Source organism: Xiphias gladius, chromosome 4, assembly GCF_016859285.1.
Source record: "Xiphias gladius isolate SHS-SW01 ecotype Sanya breed wild chromosome 4, ASM1685928v1, whole genome shotgun sequence".
In the NCBI taxonomy this organism is placed as follows: domain Eukaryota; kingdom Metazoa; phylum Chordata; class Actinopteri; order Istiophoriformes; family Xiphiidae; genus Xiphias; species Xiphias gladius.
In genome coordinates this window covers 10,490,285-10,511,955 of record NC_053403.1, presented here as the reverse complement: position 1 = coordinate 10,511,955, position 21,671 = coordinate 10,490,285, and the positions used below count along the sequence as shown (strand labels likewise).

At 39.2% G+C, this 21,671-nt stretch overlaps 1 protein-coding gene across 1 annotated transcript in view; it reads right to left on the bottom strand.

Moving 5' to 3' along the window:
* The window catches only part of otofa (otoferlin a), a 74,989-nt gene that overhangs the window by 44,043 nt on the left and 9,275 nt on the right, over positions 1 to 21,671 (bottom strand). Inside the window, 2 exon segments of the mRNA XM_040125045.1 lie at positions 2,242 to 2,341; positions 13,220 to 13,308. Of these exon segments, the coding sequence (XP_039980979.1) occupies positions 2,242 to 2,341; positions 13,220 to 13,266 (147 nt within the window). The 5' untranslated portion in view covers positions 13,267 to 13,308.

Sequence of the window (21,671 nt, the reverse complement as noted above, 5' to 3'; positions counted from 1 at the left end):
CTATATATTAGGAATATATATAGGAATACCCTTTGTCATTTTTATTATTAATAGGCTACAAAAAGACTTCGGCACAGCGGAAAACCCTGATGCTAGACTGTCGACCTGTCCAGGGTGTAACCCGCCTCTCACCCAATGTCAACTGGGATTGGCTCCGGCCCCCCCCGCGACCCTCAAAAGGATGAGTGGTATAGATAATGGAAGGATGGACATCAGAAAACTGAGTTCCCTACCTTGGGTATATGTACAGTCTGTACGCAGGTATATATACTGTATATTCATGTTTGTATATAAAATGTTGTAATATTTTTGCTTTTCTCATTTTAGTTGTTAATCTCACAACACACATAGTATAACATAGCATGACACTGCACCGTCTGCCAAACCAAACTTGCACTCAAAGAGTCCAGTGAAATTACCAAACAGCCAACACCTTAAGGTTTAGTCTCAGCATGTCTATATCAGTCCATTTAATATTGCTTAGAGAAGATTCTCAATATAGGCGACATACTTTAACAGGACTATAAATCATCTCCCCTGCCTGGTGTTTTCTGGAGGAATTTAGATTGACAGTAACTGTTAGTTTAATGCAGGCCAGAAACATGGGGAGTCTGTAGTTTGTCTTCGGTATCTTCTGCGGAGTCGTACTTGCACAAGTATTATCCTCCTGACAATGACCTGATCTTTATTACGAAGCAGCCAATTTATTCTACTGACAATGACGGATGAAGGGAAAATACACATAGGGCTCTTGTTCCTCTCTCTTCCTCCATCTCTCTCTATGCCACTCTTTCTTCCTTACATCCTCGCAAGGCAATCACTGTAGTCCATGAGGGTTGAGATTTGTTACTATGGCAACCACACCAGTGCAGATTTGTGAATAAAGTGTTGCTCTCAGGTTATGTCGGGTTTAGTTTTACCAGTTACTGTACTGACATTCTCTTAATTGTGTGTTTGTGTGTGTGTATGCGTGTGTTTGCGTGTGCCTTGATGTGTGTTCATGAGAAGCCACTCACACATGTGTCAGTGTACGTGTGTGTGCGTGAGCCCTAAAGCACTCCCATGCTGTGTGTCATCATCTCAGAAACATCACATCAGCACTCCCAGCTCCACTAACACATTTCTGCACCCCGGGGTGCTTTAAAACCTTGTGCGGTTAAGTTTTCCCTCACACATCCTATTGTGCTGCTCTCATTTCCATATACATATTCCCTCTTACATCATGTATTCACCAACAAAATCATCCTCACACTCATCTTCACCACTGAGCTGCAATCTGTTTAGCTGTTCTAAACACAATTGCCAATCAATAGAGAATATTTGCATTGACGTTAATGGGAAGTGTCCTAATGTGATGATGTATTGCTGTATTTCCATCAGGCCCTTTTTGATGTGCAGATCGTAAACGGCTTTTAATTCTCCTATTGCCTCCCCTGAAGGTGCAGTGGAAGATGGATTTCTCCATTTAATGTTCCTCTGTTTCCTTGTAAATGCATTATGCTGGGTAATAAAATTAATTTCAATTCTACTGGTGTAAGGCGAGTCCTATAATTTGACAACAATATACTGTTTGATTTAACCATTTGTAAACTGTTTTTAAATTCCCCTTTAAGTAAGGTTAAGGTTGGAGATTGGACCTACCCACAGCTTCTGTTAAACCTGCCCTAATTATTTCTATGACCACTTGGGTCAGCACAACAAGCTGTACAAAAACTTTGTCATATTATCAGTTAATAAAGTTGTTATGGTGAAAATGTTAGCAAACCGTCACAACACATCCAGCAGATACGTCGAAGCATAGCTTTCATTTGGAGCTGTCCCATATCAACTCAGCTCTGTTTTGTTTTCCAACAACCCCTCAGAAAAATGCCGGGCTCTTTAGCTGCTTGATGCGCCATGATCACCAGCAAGCTGCTAACTTTGTCTGCTGTTTGTTGCTGGACAGGTAGCATACAGTGGGTTTATTAGAGCTTTTCACTCAGATGCAGTTACTTGCTGGGGCCCAAAACAATGTGAGAGTGAAACAAAACAGTATATAAGGCTCTGTATTGATCAATGCAGCCTTAAGCCATGTTCTTTCCACAGATTCAACAGACAAATCCTTACTGGAAATTCTTCTGTACACATTATCTACCAAGCGGTGCAGCGATAGGAACAAGCTCTCCAAAAATTTTAACTTTCTCACAGCGCAACCCCTATAGATTGCTGCCCCTCCACTGTGAGCCCAGCGTTTCGCCTTACCTTTATTGATGTGTTGTTATCATCGATGAGCGTGTCGGTCAGCTCCAGGTGTCCCTCTTCAGCCACCTTCTGAAGTACCATACAGAAGGTCCCCACCAGTCTGCAGGAAAACATCAACAGGGAGCAGAAATCAATGAGATCAATACATGGCATTATGTGTGTTTGTCCTTTGTCCCACCTCCGTTGATGTCTGTTTACCCCTGTGTAAATCTAAAGTGTTTTTAGTCATTGTAACATTGATACTCTATATATTCTTTCAGTTACACTTCTAAAATTGACATATTGTACTTTTTTTATTTACCAAAAGCATCTGTTTGCCACTGATCTGTCTCACAGTGAGCAGTTGAGCGTCAGTGATAAGAGTCATGAACAGACTGTGGGTTATGTGCTGCCATTGTCACTAGCTCACTACGGTATGTCACACCTCAAAGCAATTTAAAGAAAATAGATAGTAGCTCAAATACACAATCACAATGTCATTCAATCCCCTTTTTCACCTAGCTTCTCCTCTTGTTTACCCATATTTTGTACACAACTGTGAGAAGTGTACATTTACTGTAGTTATATCAACACCCAATCATTCATTTGCTGTTTATATTACACAGAACTAATATAAACAATAGATGTGAAGAATCCTCGTGTGACACTTAAAATCATCATATATTAAATAATTTGAAAAGACAGTTGATAGTTGTTTTGCTTTTGCTGACAAAATGGTACATACTGTGGTATAGCTCAGGGTAATCGCGTTGTGTTTGAGCTGATTTATTTGTTAGTTTCCATGTGGTAATGGTAAGGCAATGGCTTTCCTTTTCAGCAAATATGCAAATCCAGTGCTTGCATATGCAATGATAAATGTTGAATGGCTAAAAAGCTGGTAGTGTATTTTTGATTTATTTCTCAAATACACGTTACCATTGGACTGTCTTCCAATTGTAGTAAGGTTAATAAGCTTCTACTGGTTTGTTTTGAGGTGTATCTGTACAGCTGAGTTTTCTTCCTCTTCTACTGCTACCTCTTCTCATGGTAGAGTGAATTTATGTATTCCATAGTACATAGACTATGGGAACTCTATTTTGTTGCTAGATTAAAAAAGACAATATTCAGAATTAAAACTTTGGGTAATTCAACAATTAAATGCAAAAATATCCTCTTTTGGTTGAAAACTCCAAGAAAATTACACAAACTGCCCTTAAATTGTGGCCAGAAGTGTTGCTTGTTTGAATGTTTACCCCAAACAGCAGCAGCAGGTTTTGGTCCTTTGTGACTTGGTGTGGATTTCCATTTCAAAAAGCAAACTACAGTACTTACTATGCATCAGATCCATCTGAGTAACACAGTTTTACATTAATTTTAAAGCTAGTATGTTAATACTGCTGATCCCACTGAGAACCAACTCTCCACTCTTTAGCTTTTTTGCACCTTTTAGCTGCTTTCAGATGATTAGTCTGGTTTGTTGATTTATATGGTTGCCTCCACACTTCGCTCACCAAGCTGTCTGTACACGTTTAAAACCATGGGCAACACTCCCAACACATGAGCTCAGACCCACTGATTACGACCTACCTGCCCTCTGTGAAGTGGTAATCCGTGTCTCATAAGATACTACAACTAGCATCATTAAGAATAAAAAAACGTGGGTGTGACAATGAGTAAAATTGGTGCTGTATATAATTATATTGAATAGGCAATGCCACCGATCTGGAAACACGTCAAGGTAAATGCTTAAAAATATATTTAAAACTAGCAAATGCGCTCAGTAGAGCACAGGCCTGTGCCAAGGCCAATGACAAACCACATACACCTGACTTCAGAGGAAAAAATTGAAATTCATAGTAAATTATCCCTATCTGCTCCAAAATGTAATGGGTTCTTCCCCTGGCCCATGCCCCATCCCTCCAGCAGGTTTGGTGCAAATCTGTTCAGTACTTTTTGCGTAATCCTGCTGACAAATAAACCAACAAACCAACCAACAAACAGACACGGGTGATTACATAACCTCCTTGCCAGACGTAATAACTTCTATTGTGCGACTCAGGTCAGAAAGCTTATTCTCCAAATCTTTCAACACATTTCAGCACCAGGCAGCAACTCTCGGCCACTTCTCTAAAGCTCTTATCAATGTCCTCAAGGACCAGTAAGTAAATGGATAAAGAGTCATGCAACAGTAATTCACCCAGCACACTAAATGAAAAGGATCAAAATTTGCTGTTACTTGGAGTTTGCAAGAAAAAAAAAGTTCTCTCAGTTTGTTTTAATTTAAAAGTAAATAACTGGAGGCTTTAGAGGCTCAGTGCTGACCTTAGATCCAACTTCAACATGTGTGACACATTTTGCATTTAACTAACTTTTTTCTTCTGAATATGCATTAAGAGAAAACACTTTTACACATTTAGATGACTCAATGAACCAAATTTAAGTCTGGCAAGGTAACTGAAAGATTAATATTTTTTGGTCACCAATCACCAGCAGTTTCCCTTGTTCTTTATATAAAACCTCATGGTTGAATGACTGGATTATTTCAGTGTTATCATGCCGTATTCAGACCTCATCAGAGTTACTGTAACTACCAGTTTCTGATTTGTAAACAGAGTTCTTGTCAACATTCAAGTCATAATTTTGTACAGAAAACCTTCTCTGGAAGCTCCAATAAATCCAGCTTGGAACCCTAATAATACAGAAACCCAAACAAACATAGATGCCTCATGTCAGCCCAAGCCCATCATTCAAGGTGATTAAACCCAAATGTATTGGATATGGTTTTATATTGTCAATGCACAGTATTTTTAACCCGCAAACAACCCACTGTGTAACCGTACAGCCATCTTAAGTTGTCAGATGATGCTCACTAAGCAAGTCATAAACATGGGAATCTTTCCAATCTCTTACACTCCATACCATATTACATGAATGTAGCATCAGGCCCAGAAAACACACCCTCAAAGGACACTAGAGGAAACAAACATTTATAAGACACATTGATTATTGTTGTTAAAATATACTGTGTAAGATCATTAAACATAAGGTTCACTTCTATGCTGCCCAGGGATCCCTCATAGAACAGAACAGTGAGAAGAAACATAGTACAGTGCCCATTTACCTTAGCCAATTAGAGCTGGTGAATAATTTAAAGAGTTTCCTGCAAAACAGTCTGTTGTTCTCAGAGCAATCAGTCCCACACACAGAACATGCAGTCCAGCCCACACTGAGCCACAGCCATATGCAATTTCTACTATAATGGTCACACACACACACACACACACACACACACACACACACACACACACACACACACACACACACACACACACACACACACACACACACACTGTAAATACAGTTGTGTTTTAAATTTCAGTGCATATGTGACATACCGTACCAGATGATACATATGGAGCAACAACAGAATCATTTGGAAGAGCAGACACACAATCACCAGGCTGGATATGGGTTTGCAGGGAGAGATAATACCATAAAACACGAGCATTCAATTAATAGCTTTTACAATATGCACACACACACACACACACACACACACACACACACACCACACACCACACATAGAGGAAATCTGCAGGGATGATATGAGCCTCCAAACAGGACTATATAAACTGACAATCAGACAAGAATGAATGAGCGCAGTACACATAAACAAACAGACACGCTGTACACAAGCACACCTGCACCTCAGTATTAAATTCATAACCAAAGAATAACAACAAAGGCAGCTTGTGGCATCTTATCAGTGAGCAAATAAAGAGACGGTGCTGCATGTTTATCACCTGCTATTATTTTTCTATCCCCCTCCTTCTTTAACTCCATCTCTGTCCTCACCTATACATTTTCTTTCCTCTAGAGTAAGTGGCGATGAATTCAACCTATCGTACGAAATAAGGCTACATTTGTCAGCAGAGCTTCAAAACTTAATAATGCGGTGAATTTAGACTCCCAGAACTTGACTTCACTTTGAATTCCAGAAAAATGTGTTTCCCCTCAGACTCTGGCAGACGCTTTCTCTGTGAAGGCGCATATCTGTCAGGTTCCCTGCGGAATAACTTTATACAGGCTTGACATGACTCAAGAAGAAAGTCTGTAAGGTTGTTAACGGTTTTGTGGAGAAAACGTTTTCTTTAAAGACGAACAGAAACTTTTGCCCTGAAAATACAACCCCCCTGCAGTATTATCCACTCTTTCCTTCACCAGACAGTGGTGATCAATGTATCCAGGGATACTTAGAACAGCAAATGGTCTGTCTTCTCCTTTCAGCCATTGTAACGCGTGTACAAGTGTTGAATAATTGAACTAAGCAGGTCCTATCATGTTCTGGCTCACTTTTTAGCACTTCAAAAGGTGGCATTCATTATTGATTGTAGTTCTGCAAACAATTTACTTTCATCTGCTCCATAATTCAGAGCTCTCTTCCCTTTCAATTTGTATTATTTTTCTTTGTGAGCCTCAAGTGTCCTTTGCAAATGGAGAGATGTGAGGATAAGGAAATTGCTGGCTAAGGGGAACTGGAGAGACAGTAAGCACAACTTTGAAATGTTGACCGAGAAACAGACAGAGTTGTTCTCAAGGTCACACTAATCCACCACAGGGGCTGGCAACACAGCTGGAGCACAGCGTGAAATGGAAATGTTACAGCTGACAGGTGTGTGATTTGGCGTTTGATGAGCATGGGAAAACACCTCTGGCAAGCAGTGCCCCCCATCGGTGAACACACACTGATATGTGCACTGAAAGCAAACATGTCTCTCAAGAACGAATATCTGTTGATTCATATAAACACAATCACTTGTCCAGTGTTTCTCCTTTTCACACATACACACACGCACGCACACAGAAGAGCTTAATAGAATTTTTTTAAAGCCACAAACAATAGAAAAAGCTATTAAGCCTTGTTTTTTCGCTGTCAGCGTCCATCAGCATGTCATGCCAGTTCAAGTGTGTGGTTAAGCTACTCTTGTTGCTGTGATGGCTACAGTGTAGAGTGTTTCAGCTTCACAACAGCTGTGTCATAGCACTAAATAAACATTAAAAACCAATGGGAATACACTATGCCCCAGATGCGATTTATTAAAATGTCAGCTTGTCGAAATAGAGGGAGGATGAAAGAAGGAGTAGTCGTTCTTTTTGAATGACATAGAACAGAAAAGATGAAATTTTGTTCAGTGTAGATGTCCATCAATATACTGCAGCATTACATACACCAGTGTCTACAAAATACAATTAGGACTGGGTGACGTGGATAAAAAAGTCCAACACAGTTAATGTTATTTTGATATTGCTATATTTATACATAGTTGATTTTATGGAAAATTAGCAGAGAAACAGTTTATAAATAAAATAACCAAACAGGAATGTCTGTTTTTTGGCCAATGCAGCGATTTAGATAACTTAGATTAATTGTGATGATAGACAATTTTATATCATCTACAGTATCTGTCAAAATGCTACGGTTACGATTATCCATCATGGGGGGATCATGAATGTGTGTACCAAATGCCCTGACAATCTGTCCAACAGTTGTCGAGACATCTCACTCAAAACCATAAACCTGCTGGTCATACAATGTAGATGAAAAGTCAGATAATCCCCCAACTCAATAGGATTCATCCTCTAAGGAACATGATTGTCTCTACCAAATTAAATGGCAGCAATTAAATATTTGTGGTGGACCAACAGACAGACCAACTTTACCTTCCCTAGAGCCAAGCTGCTAGCATGACTAAAAAGTAAAACATGGTCATTGGTTGAAAACATTGGTGTGAAACACAAAATAAAATAAAATTTGATTAGAGATCCACGGTGTTCATTCAAGTGATTCAGGCATGAGAAAAACAGGATGAACAGTTGCAGGTTTATTTTTGTAAGCTTGCCTTTTCAGACTAGGCTGTAAATTGTCTCAGCGTGTACAACATGGAGAAGTTACATACTTTTTGGGTAGCAGAAAAATCCCGGTTGCGGGGTTACAAATATCCTGTGGCTAAATCTAAGCCAGAAAGCTAATATAAAGACAGAAACTCAAGAAGGGAGTGAAAACAGCAAGGGGGTGATTTGATTTAGTGCTGAAATCAGGAGAAGAGAAAGACAAAGGAAGATTCTTTTGAGCAAAGAGCAGCTATGTGAATTGTAAAAGATCATATCTCACTTCAGAGGAAAATGGTTGCCATAAAAAAACAAACTATTCTATAGATAAAACAGGAAAATAACATTAAAAAATCCAGCATACTGAAATTGTATATCCACTCTCAAAACAACAGAAAAGTTCCACGTGTTTTTCAAAAGAGAACACGGAGCTTGTATACTACCAGATTTTTGAACGCATAGTTCTATCTAACTGATCAATATTTGTGTCGGTGCTTCTCCCCGTAGAGCAGCAGCAGTATAGATAAAGTTTTTAGTATTCAAGGTTGATGTTCAGATAATATCACTGACATTTAGACTTTAATTCATTCCCATCTTCTTTAATAAGATGAGACAATATCAGAGTGTGCATAAACGTCACAAACATCGGTGAGTTGCGTCACCAACACCTCATATGCGTTCGTATCATATTGCTCCAATTTACACCAAACACCCTCTTGAGGAAATAAAACATTTTAGTCAAAGCATTAGTCTTGCCCCAATGGGCTTTATCTTTGGGGCAATAGTGATAAAAAAAAATTACACAAAACTGCATAAAGAAAATACAAAATTACTGATGTCTCAGCCTGATGAAATTATTGCAGTCAGTCTTCTACAGTAATACAATAAGAAATCTAATCTTTGTATTTGGAAGCTGCTTTAATCTACTCTTACATTTAGGAATTATTTTCTGATAAATGGTGTCACAATACCAATATAAATCAATATAATGCATTCTTATTTAAAAAGAATCATATACAATAGGGAACCTCCACCTTTTTCAAATTCCGTGGTGGTGAAGGGCTGAAGTGAGGACACCCACCACGTTTTAATAGCATGAAAATTTATTCAATCTCTCCCGTTTTAGACAATTTTAGTCACTGTATGTGCTCTGTGTACCAGCATAATCAGGCTTTGCTTTCATTTCATTCTACCTTGACTACTGAAGTGTTATTTACCTGTCTTACAAAAAGCTTTAAACAGAAGTTGAAGTGCTTTTATGTCCATATGAGCCACACATAGCCTGAGATCCCGAGGCCTCTAAGAGGGTGTTCAGACTAAAAAAAAAAACAAAAAAAACAAAACAACAACCCTGTGTTAAAGCAATAGAAGGAGCTGTCAGGTATCACTGAGACACGAAATACGATCCAGGAGGTCCAGTTAAGAGTATGAAAACAGTAAGAGGGAAAACCATGGAAATACAGCAGAGTCATGGCCACAGCGGCATCTTCCTGGATAAAGCTGCCCTGCGTTTTTTTTTTTTGCTGTAGCCTTCTGCGTTAGCAACCTCGTCGCAATGACGGACTTGCCTCATTCAAAAGAATGAAGAGGTTGTGTTTTTTTCTTACGTCAGTCTGAACGGGGACTTAGCTGTTCAGACTAAAGACAAGATATGACAGGTCCTTTACAGTAGGAGACCTGAAGCTCCAGTTGAGTTAGTAACATATTTAAATGAGTTTTTACAGCATAGTTTCATCTGAAAGCTACCCCAACTTTCATTTTTGAGTTTTTACGATTATGATTCGATTAGAAATAATTAATTCTTAAATGAAAATCAAGGCCTGCAACCCTCCCAAAATGAGTCTGTCTGGTCTCCCAGGGAGAAAGACGAATGGGGCAGGCTGGATTTCTTTCATAATTCTTTCAAATCACATTTCATAATGGCCTGTTCAACCAGTTATCACGTATTTAGGCTAGAAATGTAGCCTTAAGAAGGTTCAGCCCCTGAATTAGGACACAGTGATAGTAAGCTTGGTGCTGATGATCAAATCATGGCAAAAAAAAAAAAAAATTAATAATTCAAATTCTAGTTTTAATGACCCTGTGCTATTCCTCCATGGACCCCATGGGAGTCACTGACCTCAGGTTGAAGACCTTGAATATACAATCATACAATCATATAACCTCTTTGCTCCAGTGCTTAGTAACTCACCCAGTGTTCTCCACAACCTACAGAATATAAAAACATATCTCTGAGCCACAGGGGAAAACAGATAATAAAACATGGTCTATATGCCACTGCAGCAAAGAGACCATCATGCAACACTGCCTTCTCTTTGTGTTGTGGTAATGTGATAGCACTTGTGGTTGCTGGGTGTGACACACTGACCTTACAGTGTGTTGGTGCCTACGCTGATGAAAAAGATTAAATACCCTGGTAATGATGCAGCCCATGGACATATGGAGCAGGTGTGAGAACAACACAAGCTATGACTCATCTTGAATTATTTACCCATTTAAATGTGTGTCAGGTTGTGTTTACGTGTGTGTTTAAGTGTCTTTGTACGCAACAGTACTTGTGTGTGTGTGTGTGTGTGTGTGTGTGTGTGTGTGTGTGTGTGTGTGTGTGTGTGTGTGTGTGTGTGTGTGTGTGTGTGTGTGTGCGCGCGCACATTAGTCTGAGTGTATATTATATTATACATGTCGGTGCATCTTCAATTGAGCTTGTTGTGTTATAAAGCACTGAGTGGGTGAAAACGTTTCTTAATTGTGTGATTTAAAAGTAGTAACACCATTTTTTTTCCCTGTGTTCTTACTGGCTTGAGTGCCAGTTATATGCTTATTGATGCTTTTTACCGTGGTTGGAAAAACAACCAGGCCAATCACAGCTTTTAAGGCTAGATAAGGAATGGGGGCATCATCTATCTGTAGTGAAAAATAGCGGAAAAAAAAATAGCCCTGACAATGGTAACAAACATGGTGGGAGTTTGATGCAGCTGTACAGGCTGTTGTAAGTCAACTTACTGGAAAAACAACAGCATATTTCCTTATTTGATGTAAACAAGACTACTACAAGTCTACAGCCATGCTAGCAGCTCTTTCAGACTGTGCTTAGGCACAGTGGTGCTTTTAGGTAAGTGCTAACGTCAGCATGGTAACATGCTGATCAAAACTCTGAGGTGATGATGGCACTAGGTAAAGAGTCAGAGGATCAACAGATTCAGTAGAATCCATCCTCTGGAGATCATGTGTGTCTGTACAAAGTTTTGAGCTCATCCAAATTTTAGACGTTGAGATATTTTGCATGATAAGTGAAAACCCTGACCTGCTGGTGATGCTAGTTAAAAAGTAAGGGGATCGCCAGAGTCATTAGGATGCATCCTCTGGCCATCATGAATATCTGTACCACATTCCACGGCAATCCATCCTATAGTTTTTGAGATATTTTACTAAACAAAAACGTTAACCTCGTGGCGCGGTACAGGAAACATTCTCTGGAGACCATGAAGGTCAGTATAAAACCACATGGTAGTCTGGACCACCACTTTGGTCCAGACTGAAATATTTGTTGAAATATTTCAGTCTGGACCAAAGTGGTGGTCCGACCGACAGATAATCCAACATTGCCATCCTGAGAGCCACAACAGCCACGAGCTAAGACAGACACAAACACAAACACGATGCCAGATTGGAAAATGAAGAGAAATACCAATTCAGTCTGATTATCCGGCTAGCTGGACTGCAAACTGAGTTTTAGACATTTCTCTGGTCAGTTCTTAAACCTTTGACCCTCCGTGATTTGTCATGTGTGGCTGTGAAATTCTCGTGCTGTTTCTGTTTTCCTCCTCCACACAGTGGCACCAGAAAAAATCGTGATGACAGTTGAGGGCTGCCCTGATGTAGAGCTGATACAGCATCTGTCTGCACACCTGCCACCGGCTTTTAGCTCTGCGTCATCTTTGTAAGTGGATGAAAAATCTGCCGCCACCTGCAGTACACACGTTGGCACACAACAACTATATTAACATGTGGCAGACAAGATACGGTCACATAGATAAATTATAAAGACAGCGGTACACACACACACACACACACAGACACACACACACACACACACACATTTTACCACCTACATACACACATAGACAAAGCAAGTTCTAATGACTGCGTGGGCAATGCCATTTGTCCTTACTCTGGACACATCAACGACCTGATTGGATTTGTTACGGACACAGGAGATGGACAGGCCTCCTTGCCCAACCAGCCTATGTATTTTCAGATCTGGACATGTCAGCCAGAGGAGCTACACTGCAGGATAAACTTCAAGGGAAATGAAGATGAAGAAAAACAAGGAAAGGAAGTGGAGGAGGAGGAGGAGGAGGGGATGGAGGAGGAGATGGAAATTTATTAATTAGCCAGTTTCCAAACATACCCTCTGCAAAAATGATGTCTTTGAAGTAATTAGAGTGTTGTGCAAGATCCTTGAGGCAGGTTGGAGTGTCAATGCATTGCTCAAGAGCATTTTGGTATTTATCGTAAGAACTGTAAATGGGTCATAACTGAAATATACCGTCCTCATCTTGGGATTTGTCAGTTAAATCATACAGAAAAAGACATCAAACTGTTAAATAAACGTCTATTTTTCTGAATTGTTTACATTCTCATAAATAAACTTGTCAAGCCAGGATTATATCAAACATACAAGTACAGTACAATCACCCACTCGCTTACATTGCAAATAACTGAAGCAGATATGTTCAGCATGAGATCCCAATTGCCCTGTCCACTGCAACAAGCTGTGCGTTTTTCAGGTTCTGATTGTTTGAAGAGTGTGAAGTGACCAATGTGCCCATCACTGAGAGGCTCTGTGGAAACCACTGAGCCCTGAGTGTGGTTTCCACTCAATTGTTTCACGGACAATTGAGTCAATTTAGAGCACACTCTCAGGGAATACAGGTCTTATTATGCTTTAGCTGAGAAACAGCTAAAGCAAGTGTGTCATTCTGAATTGGTAACAGGCGGTGACAGGAAGGCAGGAAGGGCACTGAAACCACACACAGCTTACTGTGAAATCCCATTTGGTATGGCAAATGTGGTTTAAGGACAAGTTGGGAGCAGCAGTACGCCTTACCTGTTGGAGAAGACTTTGCTGTAATTGTACACTTGGATCTCCAGCATCTCGTTTCCATCCAGCCTGCTGGCAAAGGGCCATCGAAATGTCTGAAAAAAAAAAAAAAAAGACAAAAGGCTTAAGAAAATAGTAGGTCTGCAACTATTACCATTACATTAACTGTGTGAAAATGGCTGTCATGTTTTCCCCCCCAAATAAAACCACAGCATGTTGTTTTTATATTTTTGTGTTAGCACTGAGCTTTAGAGGTGCTGGTAGGTGGATTTTGTTAGCTTTGGACAGAGCCTATCAGTGTTGGGCAGGTTGCTTCAAAAATGTAATTAAATACTCAATACATTACATATCGCTTGACTGGAAAACAGACATTACTTTCGTTACTCAGTCCAGCTCTGTCAAAGGTGCCTTTAAACAACACCAAAGCCTCCACAACCATACGTCAAATATTCTGTATTTGGCACATGTAGAGGAATTTGTGGTTTAACAAGGAGCCAGCCTACAGTTTAGTGGTATTCACTGACCACCTGGCTTAACGTTAGCCACCGTGAAGCTTTGGAGTCACCGGAGCATATCTCACATCTCCAGCCCCTGCACCAAGCTAACATGCACAGCACCAGTCTGTCCGTTGAAGTGATATCGACCCTAACTCTCAGCTAGAGAGTGCAAACTATTCTCTATTCCTTTATGTCAATCAGAGTCCGGAACCAGATTCAAGGCCTCGCGTCAGCATATATCTGTTCCTCTGAAGTGTCCTAGAGTTTAAAAGAAACCCTACCAGCTACAGAAGTGGCTTTTCTGGAAGGAACAAAGCATCACAATGTTTTATGTATTAAAACATTATTATTATCAGGCAAAACAAGAAAAAGCAGCAGCCAGGCAAAACTTTACAGTAATGAATACTTGAAAATGTCTTGGTTATCCTTGAGAAAAAAAACGAAATGTAAGAAATGTGAAAACACCTTTGAGGCATTTTCACTTTAATTAGCTCTGAAATAACAGTTTAAAGATTTTTCAGTTGGCTCATTTCATGTAGCTTTGACAGGAAAAGAAAGAAATATGGAAGCTGTATTTTTTTTTTTTATATATTCATGTTAAATCATGCTAACCAGAAATCTCCTCAGTGATGTCTTTACTAATTGGCGTTGTTAGGCTGAGCAGACACTCAGTATGGTACTTTCCTGTTTTTTTTTTCCACACATAGTGCATCTCTCGTATAAATTACATAAACCCTGAGTGTTTATCAGCAAAGAATTAGTTTGGAGCAGTACAGTCAAATAATTATAAATTAAGTTAAATAATCACGTACAGTTAGGTACAGGACGAATTTGTATTGGTTAGTGACATTTTCACTAGAATGCCTCTAGTGAAATCAGACCACAGTTATAAAAAAAATTAGAAAAGATACTTCATAAAGAATGAAACAGCTAATGGGAAACGCAGTAAAAACAGGGAAAAAGAGACATAAACAGATTTCAGATGATACAGGTTTACACAACCTGAACTCAACACGCAGGTTGTTCCAAAGTCTCAGTCTCTTGTTTTTTTTAATCTACACTGAACGACCAGTAGGATCCAACTTGATGATCTGAAGCTATTATAAGGCTTCTATAGGAATAAATTATTTGGCGCCTGTAAAGTCGATCCAAGCCTTGAGAGTCATCTTGAATTAAATGAATTGTAAAACTAAGGTAGCCGAATTGCAACACTGCAGCGATTTTGTTCCTGATAGAATTTCATAACGGCATTGAGGACCTTGTCTAGATCATCAGTAGATATAATCTTCATATTTATAGTACGTCTGATTTCAAAATGGCCAAAATTATGGATATGCATGTTAATAAAACTAAGGGTCAGGACTAATGAAAAAATACTTGTATTTCTGTTAAATGGATGAATTCATGGAACAGTTTTAGTGACGGACTGGAAATGTGCCCCACACTGTCAGTTTAATTTAAAAAAAAAGATCTAACGAACAAATATAGAAAATATATCACCAAATTACATGTTTGTGTTATTGGGCATTGACTAATTTAAGTTTTTTAAGTCAATTAGGTCTTGATTTGTAAAAAAGGGCAGTTGCAATAAGCTTCAGCCTACACCTTTTCAGTCTATAAATTACCTGATCTTGATTCATTCTTCTTTTTGATTTGTTATTTGGAAGTAACTCCCCGACTGTCATTGTCTGTTTTTCTTTTTTGTTTCATCCCAAGTAGTTACCGTAATTATCTATAGACCAAACTAAATTCCAATATCAGTATTTATGGAAATGGGGAAAAAAGCATGAAGAATCCTCTCTACCCTCTTAAAGCTCTCATTTAAACTCAAATTAGCAAGGAAATATATACAGAACTGCCTTTAGGTTTGTTCCTGCTGGCTTTGCATTGGCAGACAGAATTATTCATTAATTCATTCATCAGTTTAATTAAGATGGATACTTTAAAGGACTACATTAGGAATATGATTTCAATGTAGCTACTTCGTGTTGATTAGGTATGACAAGGCTGCAAAATTAAGTAAAAAACAAAAACATTAATTGCAAAGGTTAGAAATGACGGATTCATGTGTTGAACCACACTCAGTAAATCACCTCAGAGCCTTCTCCTCTGTACTACAGTACCATTGGAACAGAGGCCATGTGAGGGCAGATGGATGAAGGTTGCAGAGGTGATTTAAAACTTATTCACCCCCTGCTGACATTGGCCTGTCATTCAGGAAAACACTGCAGGCTCTCAGGCAAACGATCCATCAGGCCTGTCCCATTATCGAATCATGGGGTTCCCACCTGCTACTTTGAGACTTGCCTTCCAGGATCTGAGGACACTGTGTGTGTGTGTGTGTGTGTGTGTGTGTGTGTGTGTGTGTGTGTGTGTGTGTGTGTGTGTGTGTGTGTGTGTGTGAGTGCGTGTGTGTGTGTGTGTGTGTGTGTGTTGCATTAAACCATCAGTCTGTGTTCCCTGCCCTGAGGCCCTGCAGTCTGTTGCTTCTGCTCCCCAACTTCATCCAGGCATGACCAGTGCTGCTACCTCTTTCTTAGCTATTTTTCACACATTCTGCACTCAAACACCCTGGGAGTGATGGTCGGTCATCAGCTGAGAATATGCCTAATAGAGCTGTACCACATTTCATTTACAACTAAAGCTCCTCCAGTTTGTTTCAGCAGCCGAAAGAGGAGAAGGAAAGAGGCCCAAGTATGGTGTTAATGTTGCACGGATGACAGCACACACAGCTAATAGAGGAAATGATGGCTAATATACACATACCATCGAATAATACAGACTGTATCTCAAATGATACAGACACGCAACTGCAAACGTGATTATGTTGTGCTTATCTATCCCCAGGGACACTAGGCAAACACATTAATTTCCCCAGAGTAAGGAGACAACTCATTTTAATCTGTGCCTGCAAAACGCATGTGCAGCATGTGTTGGTGGAGGTAGAGCCCTACCAACTTAAGCTTCCGCTTGCAGCCGAGCTTTGCTTGTCTTCATTCTCTGCTATAGCAACACACATGCAGGAATCCACAACGTGAAGGAGTAAGCTGTTTATGTTGCCTAATGCTTTCACAGTCACCATGACGCACAAAAGCGCCTCCAGTGGTTTAAAATACCCACGCAGTGCAGACAAACAAAATGAGAGCAGAGAATCCCATAAGGCGAGAAAGTGGAAAGGTTTAGTGCGCTTCAAGTGTGCACAAGTTATTAATAGAGCAGCAGCACAGCAAACAATTGAATGGAATTTGGCTACAGAATACAAAAATCAAACACTAAACTACATATTGACGACTGCATTTTCAAAAAGGTGCCATTTTTCTCAGAAGAAAGCTATTTCAGACAGTGTTATGCAACATTAAGCTGCAAAATATTAACATTTGTCAAGCAAAGCAGTTCTCCAAAACAACTGTTTCTTATTTTCTGAAAAAAAAAGTAGGTATGCAAAAGCTCATACTGTTATTCAGACGAAAGAGATACCTGTTATTTTTTCCAAGTAGTTTGCCTGCACACTCAGCCCAAATTTCCTTTACTCAGCTCTATTTAATTACTGTATTGCACAGGGACAACAGACATTAATAAATAACATGATTATGTGATGACTGTGATTTGGCCAAATGTCTATTTTTAATCTGCCGTCTCTGAGCTGAGTTAAAATTTAAACACATTCAGAAGCACGTTGACATGTTATATCAGCCTGCTGAATGTTGCAGGCACTTGTATTAAACGCACTGGATGAAATTTACTGGCATTCATTATGTCTGAGTCAATGTCATGGTTACCCCAATAAAACTTTTATGGGATAACTGTATTGCCCATCAGTTGACCATCGTGGACAGACAAATACATTTCCCAAGAGGCTTATAAGGCTGCGTGTGAAAAATTATAACTTTTTTTTTTTTTTTGGAGAGAGAGAGAAACAGACCACAAGGTTAAAATGAACTGAACCGCCAACAGGCAAAAGATCCCAGAGACGATAACCCGTTTTTTACAGTATGATATGACCTTTAAACAACAGAGGATAGTGGATAAAAGTGATGATGTACGTTTGGTCCAAATGATACAAATGGGATAAAGTCAATAGTTTTTGCACTGGAGCAATAGAGCACAGAGTCTTTGGAGATCTTTTCACACACTTAGACAAATAATTTAGATATTTTCAAGATAAAAATGGTGTCTTGTTCATTCATAATGGTAAACTCGCATCCACAAGTCTACAGGGACGACCAGAGTCAATCAATAACTCTTACCAAACTGACCTTACATGGACCAATAAAAAAGATACTCAAAAATGCTCCAATTCTCTGTATAAATGTAGTGAAGGAATGGAAAGCTATTCATAAGGAAGGAAAGTGTAGAGGTAGCAAATGGAGAGTTTCTTTCTACTAATCAACTGTCAAATAGTGTAACACCAAGAGTTAATTCATACAGGAACACTTTGTGTAACTAGTGCTCATTAGTCTCTTTTCAAAGGAGTAGTCCGGCTATTTAGTATTGCACTTCCAAGAAGGTAAAGGACAACAGATTTGAAAAAGGATGGTCAGAGTTAATGCAGCAATGGCCAAGATATTCTAGCACTTAGTCGCTAGTATGGGTCAAGCTCCAAACACACTGGATCCTACACTCCCCATAATGCAACTAAATAGCATCTCCCATCCTTCAGGCCTTTCACAGCCTCTATGCCCCCAGTTTGAAGTTGAGGCTATCTTTTCATCTATCAGTGTCAATTGTAAAGCGAAACAAAAACATTGTTTCACGCACTGGTAATTTTGAGATTTTTGGATATTTTACTTCCATAACCTGTCTTCTTTCCGACTAGTTGGAAGAAAACATCAAAAATACACATTTAGGTGTTTATTTTACTAAACTTTGTCTATTTGCATCTGTAGATTACAATTCCAATACATACTTTAAAGACTGTTTCCTCAAAACAAGTTTTTTTCCCTCATACTCTGACCCAGAAATCTCCAATTCAGTAGCACTTACATACACCAAACTTTCCAGTTTTATTCCTGTCTATATTCTAAAGTTTTTTTATAGAGGGGTTTGTTCATATATTATTAATAGCCTGATTTATATAACATTTTCATACCTAAAAACACGGTGAAAGTTGATTTTTTTCTTTTTAATGGCTGTGACAGTATTTTCTCATTTATGGAGTGTTAAAAAGAGATATTAAAACTCCTCTCAGTAAAAACCTTTGACTCTAATATTTAAATAAAATGAAACAACAATTTTGAACTTGGCTTTAAACATATTGAGATTTCTGTTCTGGACATTTATCCAAATTAGTGCATATTTAATGAGATAAATGCCTCATTTGCATATTTAAACATAACATATCAGAAAACAAATATAATAATTGTCTTAATGTAAGGAATCAACTGGTGAAGTTTCTTGGTAATATATCTATCAGTTAAAATCTTTACCCTATTCACCTAGTGTTCTGACTTAAATATTTAAGACAAGACACTATTTAAACTCCCTCCAGAGCATCGTAAGACTTTATATAACTGTTTTTAAAAAAATGTGCGTACTCCATGTTAAAGCTCCCCCTTAATCCATTAGAAAAAAGCTATTATGATGTTTTATTAAAGTTTGATCCTCAACAGCATCAGTAAACACACCCCAGGTACACCCACACACGTCTTCTCTGGAGTATGTGGGAGTGTACAGGCTGTGGTTGATTGACATGCCCCTCAATATTCTGTTAGCTTTGTTAACACTGTCACAGGCCTTTTACATGGAAGACACTTTGACAAAACACAGGTGCAATATTTAGCTGCTTCAGTGTTAGGGTCCTGGTGTTGTTTATGCTGGCTCACTGTCACACTGTCACGGCTCACTGGGACACTTAACCAGAGCAGGGCCGTTGTTCATGTTTTTAGTGACACCTGCGCTTTTCCTACTATGACAAGTCTAATAAGCCAGGTTGGTGGAAACACCGGTAGGACTGTGCAGGGCCTTTAAATGCAACAAAATGAAAAGAAACACACACACAAAAAAAAGAACATGAGGTTACACTGTCTTCTCGTTCCGTTTCGTAAAGTGTGCAGCTCTGCACAACCCGGACTCGTAGCTGTCAAGCAGTCACTGTGCCTCAAACACTGACTGACGTAAACCTGCTGCAATCCGTCTACTCTAATTCAGTCTAACTCTGTTTATGAAAATGTATCACAGATTATGTGGATGAAGGAATGTGCGATCGTGATCTGAAAGGCAATCACCACTGCGCTAACATATAACAACACTGGTCTTATATTAGATCCCCCTCTCTATCTCATGAGCTTGTCTGAAGAACACACACATTACTATTCCCAGGTCCTCCCTTTGACCCTTTGTACAGGATGATACACAGCCTAATTGGCGGAGTGAGGCCGCTTAATAAAAGTGACAGGTATGATCTCGCTAACCGGAAAACCGGAAGCCTCGAAGCCACAGTGGCCAATCAGAGGAGCTAAATGCTTGACTGAAGAGCAGCTATTACCGCTCTGATCCCACGCCTCACCACTGTGGCGAGCAGACAAATGACTGGGCACTTTCCTCACTTTGACCCTCCCTCCTTTGAAATCCTCATAACTGTTGCCATGGACACTGAGGATGAAAACACATCTATAATTAATTATGAACAATATGCTCTATCTTTCACACAACAAGGGTTGGGAGCAACATGTTATATTTACAGTTAGAGCATTCTCTATGCAGCTTGTGGTCTTTTCTGCTAAGTCTACAGGCTTGTTGTTATTTTATGATGATGTAGCCCTCTGCACTTCTCTCTGCAGGTTTAGATGCATTTTGAAAGGATAAAAAAAATAAGGGTACACTGCAGAAATAGGCAGTTGAAGCAATCTTCTCATTACAGCAAGCTTTACCAGCCAGCTTCATATTCTATACAATGTACAGGATTGTGAGGAAAGACTTTCTCTGCATTCTCTGAGTTTGCTGTCATACACAATACAAGAGAGAGTCCACCTCTGCAAAAGTAAATTACTAAATGCCGGGACTTCACTTGGCTGCATACAGTAACCTGAAATGACGTTTCATTATTCTGTTTCTGTCAATCATATTCTCCTTCTCTCTTTTTATGAACGTAGTTTTGATTACACAACAGCTTTGACATTTTGAATAATTCAACTTCTCATTTTAGTGACATTTATCTTCTTACCTCTGATGCTTGAGGAGCAAATTTTGAGAAAATCTATAATATAAAAAAAATGTTGCCATTAACTTGCATGTACATTCATACTGGGCATATACTGTAGTTTTGCACAACATATACTGTAGAGTCTGTATAATGCTTTCCTATAGATTACTTAGTAATTTACATGACATTAATCTAAATCTTTTTATGTCAACAACAATTTTGGTCTGTCAGTTTATCCGCCACTTTGCTCCACAACAACTATGGGATAGATTGCCATGAAATTTGGTAGACATTCATGATCCCCTCAGGATGAATTGTAATCACTTTGGTGAACCCACTGATTTTCTTTTAACGCTATCATCAGGTCAAAAATCACCTCCCTTTTGCTTGTGCTTACACACTACACGTGCACGTGCGTGGAGATGAAACAGCATCTCTGATGAGAAACTCGATCTTGTCCAGTTCACTGACATCGCTGCCTACACGCCCACCTCACCACCACCACTGACCCAGTCTCAATTTACTTTTTCCAATTGGACTATCTATCACTGTTTTCATCTCCATCCCCGCTCTGTTGCTCATATGTCACTTTCCCTGCATGCTCCAATGTTTCTCCATTCATCTCGGTCTAATTTACAGTATGTGTCGAATGACATGCCACGGGTGTGCACATACCGACATTAATCCATTCAGAGTATTTCATACACCCACAATGCAAGTACACTACGTTTATACGTGATTGTAGCAGCCACAAAACATGCTTTGGTATTTTTTTTGGGTGATATTTTCTGTCTTATTAAATATTGCTGAATTAATGCTA